The 16,662-nt window shown below is 39.5% G+C and overlaps 1 protein-coding gene across 1 annotated transcript in view; it reads right to left on the bottom strand.

Moving 5' to 3' along the window:
* Nucleotides 1-16,662, bottom strand: part of PRMT9 (protein arginine methyltransferase 9) — a 34,871-nt gene that overhangs the window by 12,538 nt on the left and 5,671 nt on the right. The window contains exons 5-9 of the mRNA XM_061384047.1: nucleotides 13,861-13,963; nucleotides 12,746-12,852; nucleotides 7,496-7,688; nucleotides 4,914-5,097; nucleotides 1,672-2,389 (exon numbers count right to left, since the gene is read on the bottom strand). Of these exons, the coding sequence (XP_061240031.1) occupies nucleotides 1,672-2,389; nucleotides 4,914-5,097; nucleotides 7,496-7,688; nucleotides 12,746-12,852; nucleotides 13,861-13,963 (1,305 nt within the window). The remainder of the gene's footprint in view (nucleotides 1-1,671; nucleotides 2,390-4,913; nucleotides 5,098-7,495; nucleotides 7,689-12,745; nucleotides 12,853-13,860; nucleotides 13,964-16,662) is intronic.

Genomic DNA, 16,662 nt, shown 5'->3' with positions numbered 1-16,662 from the left:
TGGGTCTTTGGCACAGGCTTCTCTCTAGTTGCAGAGAGTGGGCTTCTCACTGCAGCAACTTCTCTTTTTGCTGAGGACGAGCTCTCAGGCTCTACAGCACAGATTCAGCAGTTGTGGTACACGGGCCCAGATGTTCTGCTGCATGTGGGATCTTCCCTGACCAGGGATTGTACCCATGTCTCTGCACTGGCAGGTGGATTCCTGGCCACTGAACCACCAGGGATGCTCGCTACTAGCATTCAGTTCCCAGAGGTGCCAAACATCCTGCAACACACTGTCCCCCTCCCACCTCTCCCAAAAAGCTGTCCCACCCAAACCACTAGGAGGCCCTCCCTCTACTCAGAGACATACCAAAGAGGAATTGTGGGCAGCGTATAAATTGTTTCCCACTAAAATAACTCATCAGTCCATCTATGTGAGGATAAGCAAAATGCGACAACATAATACATACAAAGGAACATTATTCCACCTTAACAAGGAAGGAAATTCTTACATGTACTACAACATGGATGAACCTGGAGAATAATATGCTAAGTGAAATAAGACAGTCATACACACACACACACCCCCCCCCCCCGCAAAAACTGCATGATTCCAGTCATATGATGTAGAGTAGTCAAACTCACAGAAGCAGAGAGTAGAATGGTGGTTGTAAGCAGCTGTGGGGAGGGTGGGGTGAAGAATTATTGTTTAATGGGTATAAAGTTTCAGTTTTACAAGATGAAAAGAGTTATGAGAATGGCTGGAGGTAATGATTGCACAATATTACTAAAATATTTATAATAATAATACCGCTGAACTTAGAGATGGCTAAGATGAAAAATTTCATGTTATGTTCATTTTACCACAATAAAAAAAAATCAGAAAAAGAATTAAATCAAAACTAAAAATAAACTGTTAGGAAAATAGTACATCTTTCCACGGTGATTCTGCCAAATAAGTCAAACCTCATTTATGTGACAAATTCGGAGAGCTAAACTGCCTTCAAAGTCCAGGACCCTCATTTCATAACTGGAGACAAGAGGTATTAAATGGCTTACAGAAAATTTTACTACTTTAGGAATTCAGGGACAAATTCGAGACTAGATTCTAACCCTTTCAGCTCCTTGTTCTACAATCTATCTAAAGTACACCTGTTTAAAATTTTGAGAGAGAGAATGAGTGTATATTTCTATGTATGCATGTATGTCAGACCTCTATATCCCCATAATCTAGGGTATGTACAAGTTTGTTTTAAAGAATAGAAAATGGTAGTGATTTTTACTGGTTACCTCATATGAAAGGGTAAATGTGGTTAACAAAAGAAAATGCATATGAAGCCTAAAATATAGTTAACTATATAAGCAAACACTTTTTCCGTAACAATCTGCCTTCTGCTGCCACAATTTGGTCTGTATTCTCACCAGTGCTCCTATACTGTTTGCATAACACAAAAGTTAAAACCTATAAATTCAGGGGGGATTCCTTTGGTGGGGGGCGGGGGGGGGGGGAACAACTCAATAGTAACATGCATGGAAAAAGAAAGACATGAAGTCACAGGTCCTGAAAAGCAAAGCTTAAGGAACACACAATGATCATGACTCATTCATGCAGTTACACTATTAAGGAACTAAAAGAGTTTACAAGAAGTCTGAGCTCACATAATCCACAGGTTGTATTTTGGTGTTTTACCTGGATATTGCAGCCTTTTCCATTATTTCCTGCTGAATGAGTCCAGATGGCTCAATGACATCCAATATAATTATACTCCACAACTTGTCTGATTTTGGCCTTTGCAACACAGCAGACTCATCTTCCACGTGTCTCAACCAAAACTCAAGTGTGTCTTTAGGAAAGTGATTGGCTTCACATATGATGTCCAGAGTCGCACGATGCTGGTCTTTCTCCACAGAACTGTAAGGTTTAACCTGCCCAAGGGTGCCAGCAATTACAGGCAGAACAGAGAAGCCCTCAGACACGTCTAACACATACAAAGGCTCAGGGGTGCTCTGGTCAGAATTATTCGGTCCACTTTCACAGCTCATCTCGTTATTCTGACACTGAGTATCCATGGCCTGACCCAGTTTCTCCGGAGTCAATGAAGACAACACTTTCTTCATTGCCATTTTAAAGCCTTCGTGGTATGGGATGTTATTAAGCAGAGCAATTTCTGTGGATTCCAATACACATAGCTGCTCCACAACATCTGGCTTACTGGTCTGAAGGTTGGCCAGAGCGCTACAGAGTTCAGCCTCATTTCCGAAAGACAGCAAGTCTTTATTCCTGGTAAAACTTTTCCCAACCTCCATCTCATGTTCTGAATGGAAGACACTGATACTCTGGATTCTTAAGTAACAATCTTGACAAGACACTTCCATTATCACCTCGTCCCCGAGCTTTATCCAGTAGTCTTTGTAAAACAGGAAGAAAGAAAAAAAAAAAAAATGTAATCAATGACTATGAGTGTTTATAAGCCCGAGGATCACACAAACACCTCGGTCCTCCCTCCATTTTTTAAACAACTACAGGAAAGACTACATTTATTTACTTAATTACAATTAAGTGAATTAATGTTTAAAAAAAAAAAAAAACTAGGAAAACACCTTCAGCTTTACATAAGGAAAAAATGAGGTTTGAAGAGCCAATTAACTTAACAGCAAAACAGATTCAACAGCTCATTATTTGACCCTACCTAACAGCATTATAGTGCTTTTACTGTAATCACTACGTATCATCAATGACCCCAAAATAGAGGGTGGGGGAAGGACTATAGGAGACTCCCAATCTTGTTAATGAAGCCAGCAATCACAAAGATAAATGAAATTCAGAAATCAATACCAAACCTCACTTTAGCTTAAAGGGACATTCTTTTCTCTAGAGAAATTTCTGAAAGAACAAGGCAGCATTCAATAGCACCTTATCAGTAATATTTCTTAACCGTATTTAGATATCCTTGAATGTTTAGAAATTTGAAAATGTAAGGAAGGACTGAGTCCTACAATAAAAACTACATCGTGGACTTCCCTGGTGGTACAGTGGTTAGGAATCTGCCCACTCATGCAGGGGACACAGGTTCGATCCCTGAACCAGGAAGATCCCACATGCCATCGGCTCTAAAGTCCAGCACCACTGAGCCCACGCTCTAGAGCCTGTGAACTGCAACCACTAAGCCCAGAAGATGCGACTCCTGAAACCCACGCGTCTAGAGCCTGTGCTCCGTACAAAAGCAGCCACTTGAACAAGAAGCCTGGGCACTGCAAAAAAAGAGTAGCCCCCTCTCATCACAACTAGCAACGCGGACCCAGTGCCACCAAAAATAAATAAACAAAAGTAATAATAATAAAAAGACTGTATTGATGAGCTTTCACATGTGGTAAAACTTTAAAGTGTAAATATATAATTGCTCCTCCTTCTCAGCCATAGAGCCAGCTGAAAATACAAGTTGCCTTTCTTGTGTTTACACGCTTAAAATATCCTTTCCTTAAGGATTTTTTTTTAACGCCATCTAAGTCACTGAGAGTTAGAATAAACAGAATTTTTAAATGTTACTTATTCGGTGCTAGTCACTATGGTAGGCCTTTTAGCCCTGGTATGTCTAATAACTCCACAACAATCCTGCAAAGTAGACAGCACTGTCACCCCCTCACTTTTCTTTTTTAGCACGACTGCAACACAGCTTACAGGACCCTAGTTCCCTGACCAGGGATTGAAACCGGTGCCCCCACGACAAAAGCTGGGGGTCCTAACCCCTGGACCACCAGGGATTTCCAGCACCCTTCCGTCTTTATAAATCGCATAACAAAAGCTCTAAGAAACAACCAGCAAGACCAGCAAAGGAGTCAGTATTAGCAAAGATCCGATTTCAAATTTACCTGATTGACTCTCGAACCATACTCTGCCACAATACTATACTGATTCCATGACTTAATGGCCTTGCCAAATTAGATCCTTGATTGAGAGACTATACAGAAGTAAATATTACCTTCCAGTTATAAAACAGTAGAATTTTTCTATGTAATACAGCTGCTGTAAACTATACTGAACCACATCAAATTACTACTAAAAACTTTCTTTATAAAAAAGTTATCTTTGGGACTTCGCCTGGTGGTCCAGTGGCTTAGACTCCATGCTCCCTAATAAGGGGGCCCAGGTTCGATCCCTGTTCAGAGAACTAGATCCCATATGCCACAACTAGGAGATCCCACATGATAAAAAATAAATATATTTTTTTAAAAATAAGTAAATAAAAGGGATCTTTAACATAAGACTTCCCTAGGTAAGTCCATGGATTCATGAGCTCTAAACTGCAAGATTCTGTATTTATGTGAGTGTGCATATTTTTAGGGCCTGGGGCTCCACAGATGCCATCAGATTCTGTGAGCGATAAGAACTTCTGCTCTGTAAGTAATATTTCTCCACTGTGTTCCAAAAAAGTGGACTAGCATTTCTCTCATCTACTCCTACCAAGAGTAATAAGAGCTGAGACATGATTTAATGATAGATGTTTTTGAGTGGTATGCAGCAGATTTGTGTTTTCACCTTTTTTTATTTAAAATATTGGAGTATAGTTGATTAATAACGTTGTGTTAGTTTCACGTGTACATGCGTCTATTCTTTTTCAAATTCTTTTCCCATTTAGGTTATTACAAAGCATGCAGCAGAGTTCCCTGTGCACTGCAGTGGATCCTTGTCAGTTACCTAGTTTAAATACAGCAGTGTGTACATGTCGATTTTAGTCCCTCTTCTTAACCATACATATTACTTAAAACTACTTTTAAAAAACAAAGAGCAAATTCTGAAAGATTTAACCAATCTTCCTTGACTAGAAACTTCATATTCAAAGTGAATTTTTGATACTGACTCAAATGCTTAGACAATTAAGACAACATGTTTTTTTAAAAGAGAAAAACAACAAAAAATTAGACAAGATATACCTGCAAGATCATGAACAGGGTATACAGCCTGTTCCCAGCACGTTTCCTCACTAGGACTTGTGGATAGACTGTGTTCGTCATCAAGCTGGAGTACAAACCAAACCACGATAGCATCAAGTACACCTTCTTTAATAACAGGGACGCCAATTTTATCAGGTTTTTTAGTTGCAAGGCTTTTTAATTCCTGACAAAAATGTAGAAGGAACAAGAGGATTTTAGACATTTAATCCATGCATGCCCCAGCGTCATATCACTTCCCATCAGCCCCGCCCAGAACCCTCGGGATCAGTATCACAGCACAACTACAACCAACTAAGCACAATGGAGGGGAGAGCGTGATGTACAGTACACGGCACTGGACACCGTGAGTTATTACAGTGAGGCAGATACATACTACTGATGCAGAAAACGTCCACGATGCACTGCTGAACAAAGGCAGCAAGTGCTGAAGCAGTCGGGGTTATTCTATCCTAAAAAATGTGTGTGTGCATTCGTGCGTGTGTGTGTGTGTGTGTGTGCAGGTTAGAAAAACAAGTCTGAAAAGAGATATTTCAAGCTGGTGACCTGGGGAAAGAAGGACCTAGATTTTAAAAAGGAAGATACATACTTTTTTCTTCTTCCTTCTTAATGTATTACTTGAAAATGTTAAACAGGCAGATATTACTTTCAAATTTAAGTTCTTAATAAGGTGGTTTTTTTGGGGGCGGGGGGCTGTTGCAGAGAAGAAACATTAAAATATTGGAACACTTGGTGAACATGTGGAGATTCGAGGAGCATGATGCTCTTGGGGACGGCACGGGAGCCCTGCTCTCCTTCGCTCACCCCTATGCCTATGCATCTCCTCCATGTGACTGTTCCCAAGGTACATCCTTATCTAATAAGCCTAGTAAGTAAAATGCGTAATAAGTAATAAGTAATGCTTAAGAGCCTAATAAGTAAAATGCTTCCCTGATTCTGTGAGCCACTCTAATAAATCAATAGAACTCAGATCATTGGAACTTAACAATTTATGGACTATCACTTAGTAAAGAATCCGCCTGCAATGCAGGAGACCCCGGTTGGGGAAAGGTCAATTCCTGGGTTGGGGAGATCCACCAGAGAAGGGATAGGCTACCTACTCCAGTGTTCTTGGGTTTCCCTTGTGGCTCAGCTGGTAAAGAATCCACCTGCAATGTGGGAGACCTGGGTTTGATCCCTAGGTTGTGAAGATCCCCTGGAAAAGGGAAGGACTACCCACTCCGGTATTCTGGCCTAGAGAATTCCATGGACCGCATAGTCCATGGGGTCACAAAGAGTCAGACATGACTGACTTTCACTCACTTTGAAACACAGATGTTAACCTGGGTTTGTGTCTGGAGACTGAGGTGGGATGGGGGGAGGGGTAAGGACTGAGGAAGGGAGGTGTGTAGTCATGCAGGGATGAGGACTTAAAAGAACAACAACAAAAAAAATTGTAACACTGTTATAACAGAAAAGAAATGCTGACAAAGCTCAGTCTCAGCAATGCCAAAGTATTCATTTAGTTCCAGATCACCTCAAAACAAAACAAAAATTAACAATTAATAGGGGAAAGCTTTTATTAAATTATAAAGATCTTAGGCGAAAATGACACAAAGTCTTCTGTCCCCTGGCAAGTTTCACCTCAAAATCTTAATGTACTTAAGGTTAATATACTTAAACATTTAGCCTTACTTAAAGATCACCAGAGAAAGACTTGATGTAACTTTCTCCAACTCCCTGGGCTCTTTCTTTGCTCAGCGCAGGGCCCTCACACACACACAGACACATCAGGATGATACCAGCTTGTCCTGGTTTGCCCAAGACCGTTTCTCAGGAGCTGCTTAGTCCTGTGCAAGCCAAGGTGGCTGGTCACCCTACCACACAGACAACCTAGAGATCTGAGTTATGCTTCATTTCAAGGAATACTGCTAATCTGAAATGAAAGACAAAGAGAAAGCCTGGAAGACCTAGGTTATGATCACTGCCCTTGCATTCATATCTGGGGGGTGGGATTAACGTAACGGCACAAGGATAATTGTAACTGTTGCAGTGCTGTTTTAAGAGCAACCTCAGGACTTCCTTGATGTTACGGTGGATAAGAATCCGCCTGCCAACGCAGGCGAAACGGGTTTGATCCCTGGTGCGGGAAAATCCCACGTGCCGCGGGACAACTAAGCTCTCACGCGGCACCTACTGAAGCCTGCAAGTCCTCGGGCCTGTGCTCTGCCACGAGAGAAGACACCGCAATGAGAAGCCCATGCTCTGCAACAGAGAGGAGCCTCCACTCGCCGCAACTAGAAGAGGTCCACGCGCAGCAACGAAGGCCCGGAACAACCAAAAAACACAGAAATAAACAAGCGAGCCTCCTAGGAATACACGTGAAAGTGCCAGGTACACTGTACAGTCCCAAAAACCTTAGGGATTGTTTCCCTCTGTATTTAAAAGTAAAGCAAATAATCATTTTCATTACATACAGTAAGTGGAATCCCATGCCTACTCATAAGACTGTCCTATGTATTAACTATTTTAAACAATGCGTGAAATTTAACACTTAAAACCAGTAACTAAATTTCTATTTTTACCTGAAGATTGTTGAAATCTACTGTCATAATTTCAAAGCACTCTGTAAGAGCCAAATATCCTCCAGGAACTCGACTCATCTTTTCAGTTGTATAAGGTTCAATTGTTTCTTCTCCATCTACAGAAGAATAAGCTGGGCTCTGAAATTTCACATTGGTTGGCAAACTGATTCCAGCAACGTCCTTAACACCCACCCTGGTGAGAAGGGGAATGAGAGAGGAAAGGGAAAAAGATGAGTTTTTTTTTTTTTTTTTTTTCTTTTTAAAGAATCAAGTACACCGTCTAATACTGAATCCAGCAAAAATAAGCATAAAAATACAATAAAACATGACAGACAAAGGTTTCTTAAACACAGTGACATACACAATCACTAACTATAAACAAAAACAAATAATAGGTGTACATTAAAATTAAGAACTCCACTCATCAAAAGATACCCAGGAAGGACGTTAAAGGCAAGCCACTGAGTAGAAGAGATTTGTAATGCATCTACTCAACAAAGGACAAATATCCAAAATACATTTTTTAATCCCCACAATAAAACCAAAAATGAGCAAAAGACTCAGACACTTCACAAAAGAACAAATAGCCAATATGAAGAGTCAGTCATGAGGGAAATGAAATTAAAGCCATGCTACCCAACGAATAGAACGGGGAAAATAAACAGTCCATATCAAGTATTGATAAGAATACAGTCTTATATACTACTGGTAGGAATATAAAATTAAAAAGACCACTCTGGAAGAGTTTCATAGTTCCTGTTCAAGTGGAACGTGACTATTATTTTAGATTCAGTCTTAATATGGGAACCTCAAGGTGTCTGACATTTGCACTTCCAGAAACATGACCAAGGGAAATTCATACACACAACCACCAAAAGAATGTTTAAGAATGTTTACAGCTGTGCTATAAACACAATACTCCCCAAGCTGGATATGACCTAAACATCCATCACCAGCAGAAGGAAGGAATGCACTGTGGTGTATTCGTACAACAGGCATACTCCACAGCAATGAGAACCAACAAACCACACACAAGAACACAGACGTGCTGAAATAAGGCAGGCAGGCATGAGCATTCATTCACACTGTAGGATACCATTTGTATGGAATTCAAAACAGGCAAAATAATCTATGGTGTTAGAAGTCAAGACAGTAGATACTCCTGGGGGTGTGGGGCGCTGGTAACTGGAAGGGGCTTCTTCCTAAGGACCTGTTGGGGTGGGGGTGGTGTTCTGGACCTTGATCTGAGCACTGGTACAGTGTATCAACTTCATGAATCCACTGTAAATGTATGGTTTATGTGCTTGCTCTAACAATGTTTGATGTCAGTAAAAATTTACACTGAAAAAAAAAAAACACTTCACTTCATGAGCATTTTAGAAACACCATCTTGTAACAGGAAACACTTCGACCTCCTCTCATACACACTCATTTATTAGCCTGTCTTTACAGGGCTTGAAACAGTCGACTACTAGAAATTATTTTGTTATATTCTAAAAAGATGGATTGTCAAATGGAAGTATTAATGAGTTTAACAATAACTAAATGAGAAATCACAAGTTATAGAAACAAAAATAATGTGACAAGTTCCCTTTCAATTTCTTACCAAATACATGAATATAAATTTATTGTCAAAACTTCAAACAATGTAGTAAAAAGTGAAAGTCCACCTTCGCAGTATCCATTTCCTCTGTTAGAAGTGTGCTGTGTATCCCTCCCACCTTTTCTTTACGTGTGTAATAATACCTGTGGATACTGCCTCAGACCCACTGTACTTATTTTCCTCTGCTCTTAACTCTTTATTTTGAAAATGATTTCAAATTTATAGAAAGGCTTCCAGTGTCGTCTAAAGAACTCTCACATCCTTTAACCACAGTCATCGAGTTTTTAATAGTCTACCACATTATTTTTATCATATTCTCTCTCTCTCCACATATATTCTTTCTTCTGAGCCATTTCAGAGAAAATTGCATTCATCATACCCATTTATCCTTTCATATATATACTTCCGTGTATCTTTATTATAAACAAGGATATTTTAATCATAAGTTGTCAAATACAGTATTATTTCATCTTCATATTAGAATATATTTCATATTCTGTATTTATTAACTGAATCAATAAATCAAAACTAACTCCCCCCGACCAGTCCCAATACAGGATCATGATTTCAATTTAGCTGTCCTATCCTTTGACAATTTTATTTTGTTTTGGCCATACCATGTTGCTTGCAGGATCTTAGTTCCATTTATTAATCTATTTGTTATAAACAGGGATTTATGGATTCTTACTTTATTCAATGGAACTGCCCTTATATATCTTGGTGCTTAAAATGTCCAAGATTTGGCTAGTGGGAGACACTTCCAAACATGCTCCTGTGACCTTTAACCACCCACATCATTTTCTTCGGCAGTTCCTTAAGTTTCTGCCCCAGTTATTTCACAGTCATCTTCAGTCTGTTCTGCCCCAGTCTGGGAAGCAGCCATTTCTCCAGAGTTATAATTCCCCGTGGTGAGGCATGGTATGTAAAAGCCAAGAGCTCACTGCTCCTAGAATTGTGGCTGTCTTTTCACTAACCGTCACTAACTTCTTTCCCTCTCTACATACGCAGCTTACCTGTCTCCTTTTCTTACCTGCAAAGTGAATGTTTTATCTGAATGCAGTAAGTATGCAGATGGTTTTTTGTTTTGGTTTTTCCAATTACAGTGTTATAGTAAGCATCCCTGTACACATGTTTATTTATTAGGACAAATTATCAGAAGTAGAAACATCACGTAAAAGACTATACACACCTTTAGTTTTGTTAGATAACGCCAAATTGAGCTACTAAAATGTTGCACCAACAGGGTATACAGTCTCCTATATCTAAGAGAAAATAGGCTTCCCTGGTGGCTTAGTGGTAAAGAATCCATCTGCCAACACAGGAAACCCAGGTTCAATGCCTGGGCCAGGAAGATCCCCTGGAGAAGGTAATGGCAACCCACTCCAGTATTCTTGCCTGGAAAATCCCACGAACAAGGAACCTGGTGGGCTACAGTTCATGGGGTCTCAAAAAAGTCGGACACAACTCAGTGACTAAACAACAACATGAGAAAGTAGGATCTTATCTCTTTTTTGGGCCACACTGTGGGGCTTGCAGGATCTCACTTTCCTGACCAGGGATCAAACCTGGGGCCTTGGCAGTGAAAGTGTGGAGTCCCAACCACTGGGCCACCAGGGAATTCCCCTTATCAATCATTTTTAATGTTTTAGAATGTAAACAGTTAAAAATGTTATTCTGTTGACTTAATTTCCATTTCTCTCATTAATAGACAATTGCAAATATGTTTCAGTTCAGTTCAGTCGCTCAGTCACGTCCAACTCTTTGCAACCCTGAGGACTGCAGCACGCCAGGCCTCCCTGTCCATCACCAGCTCCTGGAGTCCACCCAAACCCATGTCCATTGAGTCGGTGATGCCATCCAACCATCTCATCCTCTGTCATTCCCTTCTCCTCCTGCCCTCAATCTTTCCCAGCATCAGAGTCTTTTCAAATGAGTCAGCTCTTCCAATCAGGTGGCCAAAGTATTGGAGTTTCAGCTTCAACATCAGTCCTTCCAGTGAACACTCAGGACTGATCTCCTTTAGGATGGACTGGTTGGATCTCCTTGCTGTCCCAGAAGACTCTCAAGAGTCTTCTCCAACTTAGCTTTATTCTAAAAGTTGGAAATTTTACCTCAGCTTTTCATCTGCCTTTTAACTTTATACTATCTTTCACCAGATATTCAATTTGTTTTTTAATGTGTTAAATTTGTCAATCTTTTATGGCTTCTAGATCCTCCCTCTGTTTTGCTTTGGAAACCCTTCACCACTTAATGGATTTTTTACACTTAGATACTTAATTCATTTTGGAATTAAAAGTAAAGATCTAACTTTAACCATATGAAGGACAGGGAGGCTGGCGTGCTGGAGTCTATGGGGTTGCAAAGAGTCAGACACGACTGAGCCAAGTGAAGTGCTTGATCTCCACTTACCGAATAGTTTATCCTTTCTCCACTCATCTGAAATACCTCATCTGTATCACACACTAAATCCCTATAAATTCAAAGGTGTATCTAGAGTCGTTATTGTGTTATACTGATCTATTTTTTTCTATATCTGCATCAATAAATTACTTTTTATTTCTAGTTTTTATATCTAATAAACCAAGCTTCTTAAAACTTAAAACCTCTAAACTCTGGGAACTGTAACACTAGGAAACTGACTTTAAGAAATCATGAAGCAAATCTATTAACATGAAGAGGCTCACTAAAGCTAATATATTTACTGATATTTTAAAATATTTACTGATACTGATCATTTTTACTGAAGCAAAATTTATACACACACACATTTACTTACACAGAGCTGACAACCAATTATCTAACTCTAATTCAGCCAATCTGCTGGCAAAGGCCACTTTTTGGTTAGTGCCTGTGCCCTACCAATCACTAACTACTTTTACTTATCGTCCCGTAACATGCATTGAGGAGTGTAAGGAAAAATATACTATAAAGATGAACAGTAGTTTTCTACCAGTGAGGCGTTCAGGATGATTTTTATTTTCTTCTTTCAATCATCAGTATTTCCTAAAATATTTATGTGTTACATTTACTACTACTGAGTTATCAGATGGAGGGCCTCCTTAAAAAGTCCTGAAACAATATGGATCAATACTTTAGCAAAATAAAAAATTCATTAATGTTCAAGAAAAAGAGGTAACCAAGAAGTTTTTATAACTAAAAAAAGTTTTCACCTGTATCACACTGCATAAATCTCAGAATCTCAAGGGTACAAAGATCCTGAAATTTCATCCCACCCACCAACAAAACATAATACTAAGTTATTAAGAACAGAAAACTGGGAGAAATAAAATTATTTTCACATGGAAATTTTTATTTCACTCTAAAATTAGTTTGAACTTAGTATATTTCTCAGGAATCTATCACACATCAAAAGGATACTATGTTGTTTCAAAATTAAATTTTCCCCTAGAAAATTGAAAGCTGACTATTAATCCAAGAGTCTTAGTTTTGAAGAAAGTTTTAAAGATGCAAAAAGAAAAAAAAAAAAGGCAAAAATAAAATTAAGACTGGAATAAATATCATGAATTTAAGAGTCAGAAGATGACACGTTCTCATCCGAATGTCCACTAAATAACCTTTTAAGTACAGGCAACTCCTCAAAATTACTGAAATATTTTTTAATATTTACTATTTAAATAATCACTTACCTATGATGTCTTCTTATCTCTGCACATTCTACTGCTATCCCAAATATAACAGCACTTGCTGGTATAACTTTCCCATATTTTTCACAATCACCATTTTCACCTTTGGTCTAAAAATACAACAGTAAAAAATTATATTCTGCTACATTGATGTCAAAATATTTTTGTCAAAATATGTGTGTATGATGGCAAGCTATGAAAATTTATAAGAAAGCTTAGAAAAACAATAGTTAATGATAAGCAGATTAAGGGTTTCTTTTCTTTAAAAAGTTTACTTCCATTTTTTTACATATATATATGAATATATATGTGTAAGTATACATATATCATATATACTCGTGTGTGTGTATATACGTATACATTTTTTTCTTTTTTTAAGTACTAGTAGGAAGAATGGGAAGGAGGGAGGTGGGAGCTAGAAGCCTCTAAGTTTGTACACAAGAAAAGATCTTTGGGAATGACTTTAATGAAGAGGCCAAAATCACCATTACCTACTTGAAAAACAAACTGCTCTTCTTTCAACCTTTCATTAGCTATTTTAAATCCAAATGCTTTTCTGTAAGTAGTCAATTCTTATGACATGTTAAAATCCTTTCTTTCATAATACATATATCAATATATACACGAAAGCTACAGTTTATGGGCCACAGTAGAGGATTTCAATGTAAAATACAACCTGGCAACTATAACAGTCAATTCTGTCCAGCCTAGGTCCAAGTGGTACCTTAAAATCATACCACACAAGTTACCCACTACATTCTCTTTTGGTAAATTTTCCAAATATACAATACGAGCAGTGAAGCTGTAAAGCTCAAAATACTTCCATTTCTCAACCTCACTCAAGAATTCCAGAGTCAATCCCTTCATCACATAACCTCAATTCCTAAGAACTCCTTCCTGGAGTATTTTCTGCCTGCATACCCCATTTGGGCACACAAGAATACACTGCACTATGTTATTAAATGTTTTTGTTCACACGGATCTCTTGCCAGCTATACAGTATATACCTCAACAGTGAGACGCATCTCCTACTGCTTTGCAACTATGCTAGGGGCTCAATGAACCATCTACTGAATAATGAATTCTTAATCAAATTTAAGTGTTTTCAAGCTGCTTACCTTTGGCTGCAAAAGTAAATGTTCCCATGCATGAATCAAACTCTCCACAATTCCTTCTCCAAATAAACCTGCATCGACAGTTTCTGTTACAACTAGGGACACTCTATAGAATGATTTTTTAAAGATATATGTAAGTAAAATATCATGCTATTTACGTAAAAGATGTCAAAGCTGAGAAAAGGAAGAATATATTATAGACACAGCACAAATATAAAATTTTCTCATACATTTCATGTTTAACATCTACCCTTGCTGCTACTGCTAAGTCACTTCAGTCGTGTTCGACTCTGTGCGACCCCACAGATGGCAGCCCACCAGGCTCCCCTGTCCCTAGGATTCTCCAGGCAAGAACGCTGGAGTGGGTTGCCATTTCCTTCTCCAATGCATGAAAGTGAAAAGTCAAAGTGAAGTCGCTCAGTCGTGCCCGACTCCTAGTGACCCCATGGACTGCAGCCTTCCAGGCTCCTCTGTCCATGGGATTTTCCAGGCAAGAGTACTGGAGTGGGGTGCCATTGCCTTCTCCGAACACCTACCCTTGAATCCTAAGGAACTCTAATGTTCCTCTAAAGCTCCTCTGTTCTCCACTGGCAGCTTCCTGGCTGGGAAGGTCACAGACAACCTTCACTTGACTTGCTGCCTCCTGGGTTATTCCTTCATTGCCTAAACCCTAAGGATTGGTTCATATCCATTACTTTTACCAGTCCCCCTCCTTAACCCTGAGTTACTGGACATCTATCCCCAATATTCTGTAAAAATACTTTCTACCATCAATGACTCCCTACAGACAACAGGTAGTGCAGTGAGAAAGCCTGCCCCCCAAACCCCTCCTCCACCTCCATCATCCATGTGTATCTCTCATATGTTCACTGCCCCTCTCCCATCACCACTCGTGCTTTACCCACACCTGGACTTTTCACCAAAGCCTAACCCACAGACTTCTGGTCTCTGTCCATTCTTTCTAAAAAATCTCATTCAAAAACACACCCTAAAAAAATCTCTCCCTTCGTCGAACTTCTTTAGTACTCACTGCCAGTATCATTCATTTCTGTAGTTACAAGGAAAAGGTATTTTCAAGAATAATCCTTATCTTCCTGTCTTGACTACAGCTGCCTTGGTAACAGAAAGCAACTTTAGTATCTTCTACTGTGCCCGTGGGCTTCCCAGGTGGCACTAGTGGTTAAGAACCCACTTGCCAATGCAGGTTAGACGTAAGACAGGTGGGTTCAATCCCTGAGTTGGGAAGATCCCCTGGAGAAGGGAATGGCAACCCATTCCAGTATTCTTGCCTGGAGAATCCCATGGGCAGAGGAGTCCGGCGGGCTGTGGTCCATGGGACCACGACTTCAGTTGGACACGACTGAAGCACAGTATGGCACTGTGCCTAAACCCAGTAGTGTATACACATACACAAGATTTTCAGTATTTATGACTGCATATATTTAGAATGCAAAAAGCATCTCAAATCATCTGATATCTTCAAGTCTCCAGATTTGCTCAAGGTAAAAATAAATCATTATTAATTATCGGGCTTCACTGGTGGCTCAGCAGTAAAGAATCTGCCTGCAGTGCAGGAGACATGAGTTCGATCACTGGGTCGGCAGAGCCTCTGGAAAAGGAAATGGCAACCCGCTCCAGTATTTTTGCCGAAGAAACCCCAAGGAGAGAGGACCCTGGCAGGCTACAGTCCACAGGGTTGCAAAGAGTTGGGCACAACTTAGTGCCTAAACAACAACAAATTATTATTATTATAAACCATATCTCTTCATTCAAAGCCAATACATCCTTTCTATAATACTATGTGTGAGAAAAAAGTGGATTAAGGTAATGTAACTTTGATTCACACTATGTACTGAATTGGGTACCAACCAAAAGTCACATTGAAGCTCTAACCCTCAGTATGACTATATTTGGATAGATCTTTACGAGGTTAATTAAGGCTCAATGAGGTCGTAAGAGTGAAGTCCTAATCCGATGGGACCTGTGTCCCAATAAAAGTGGAGGTGATCACAGCAGTGATCTCTCTCTCCCTGCGGCCACAGAGGAAAGGCCATGTAAGGACAGAGCAGGATGGCCATCTGCAAAGCCAGGAAGAGAGTTCCTGCCAGAAACCAAATTTGCCGGCACCCACGATCATGGACTTCCAGCCTCCAGAGCCGTGAGAAGATAAACGTCTGTAGTTTCAGCCACCTAGGCTGTGGTATTCTGTTAACCGCAGCCTGGTCAGTCTAAGACAATTGAGGACGCTGATTCTATAAAATGTGTTTAATATCTGCCTAAACAATCCAACAGGACTTCATGAAAACAAATAGAGACAACTGAAAAGCACAGCTATCATGTAAAGTTAAATATTCTTATACATAGATGGAAGAAGACTTTTCAAAATCAGAGTCCCATGTATGACACAGTATAAACAAGCCCTGTTTCAACGTGAACTGAATTTCAGTAAAATGAAAAGAGAAACGACCCAGGGGAGGTAGTAACACAAGTGCTGCACAGAGAAAACTGTATCTAAGAATGATAGTTGGTTGGACCAGATGATTTTTCAATCCCCCCTAGCTCTAAAATTCCATCCCCTTGTGATATGGATCAAAATGAAATAACACTAAAAAGCTGAGACTTATGACATAATAGTCAAAGTATTTGAAGAGGGGAAGTCAAAATACGTCAACAGCTGATGCTTCCAAAGCTTTCATTTTAGCCAAGAATATTAACACCAAATGTGATTGAGTCCATCAAGCTTAATCAACTCTTGCATTATGTTTACAATTTTTAAACAGCTATGGACCACAGAGGAGGTATGAT

The sequence above is a fragment of the Bos javanicus genome, chromosome 17, assembly GCF_032452875.1.
Source record: "Bos javanicus breed banteng chromosome 17, ARS-OSU_banteng_1.0, whole genome shotgun sequence".
NCBI classification, from domain to species: Eukaryota; Metazoa; Chordata; class Mammalia; order Artiodactyla; family Bovidae; genus Bos; species Bos javanicus.
Note: the sequence above shows the minus strand (reverse complement) of the source record. Positions and strands in the feature narration are given on the sequence as shown.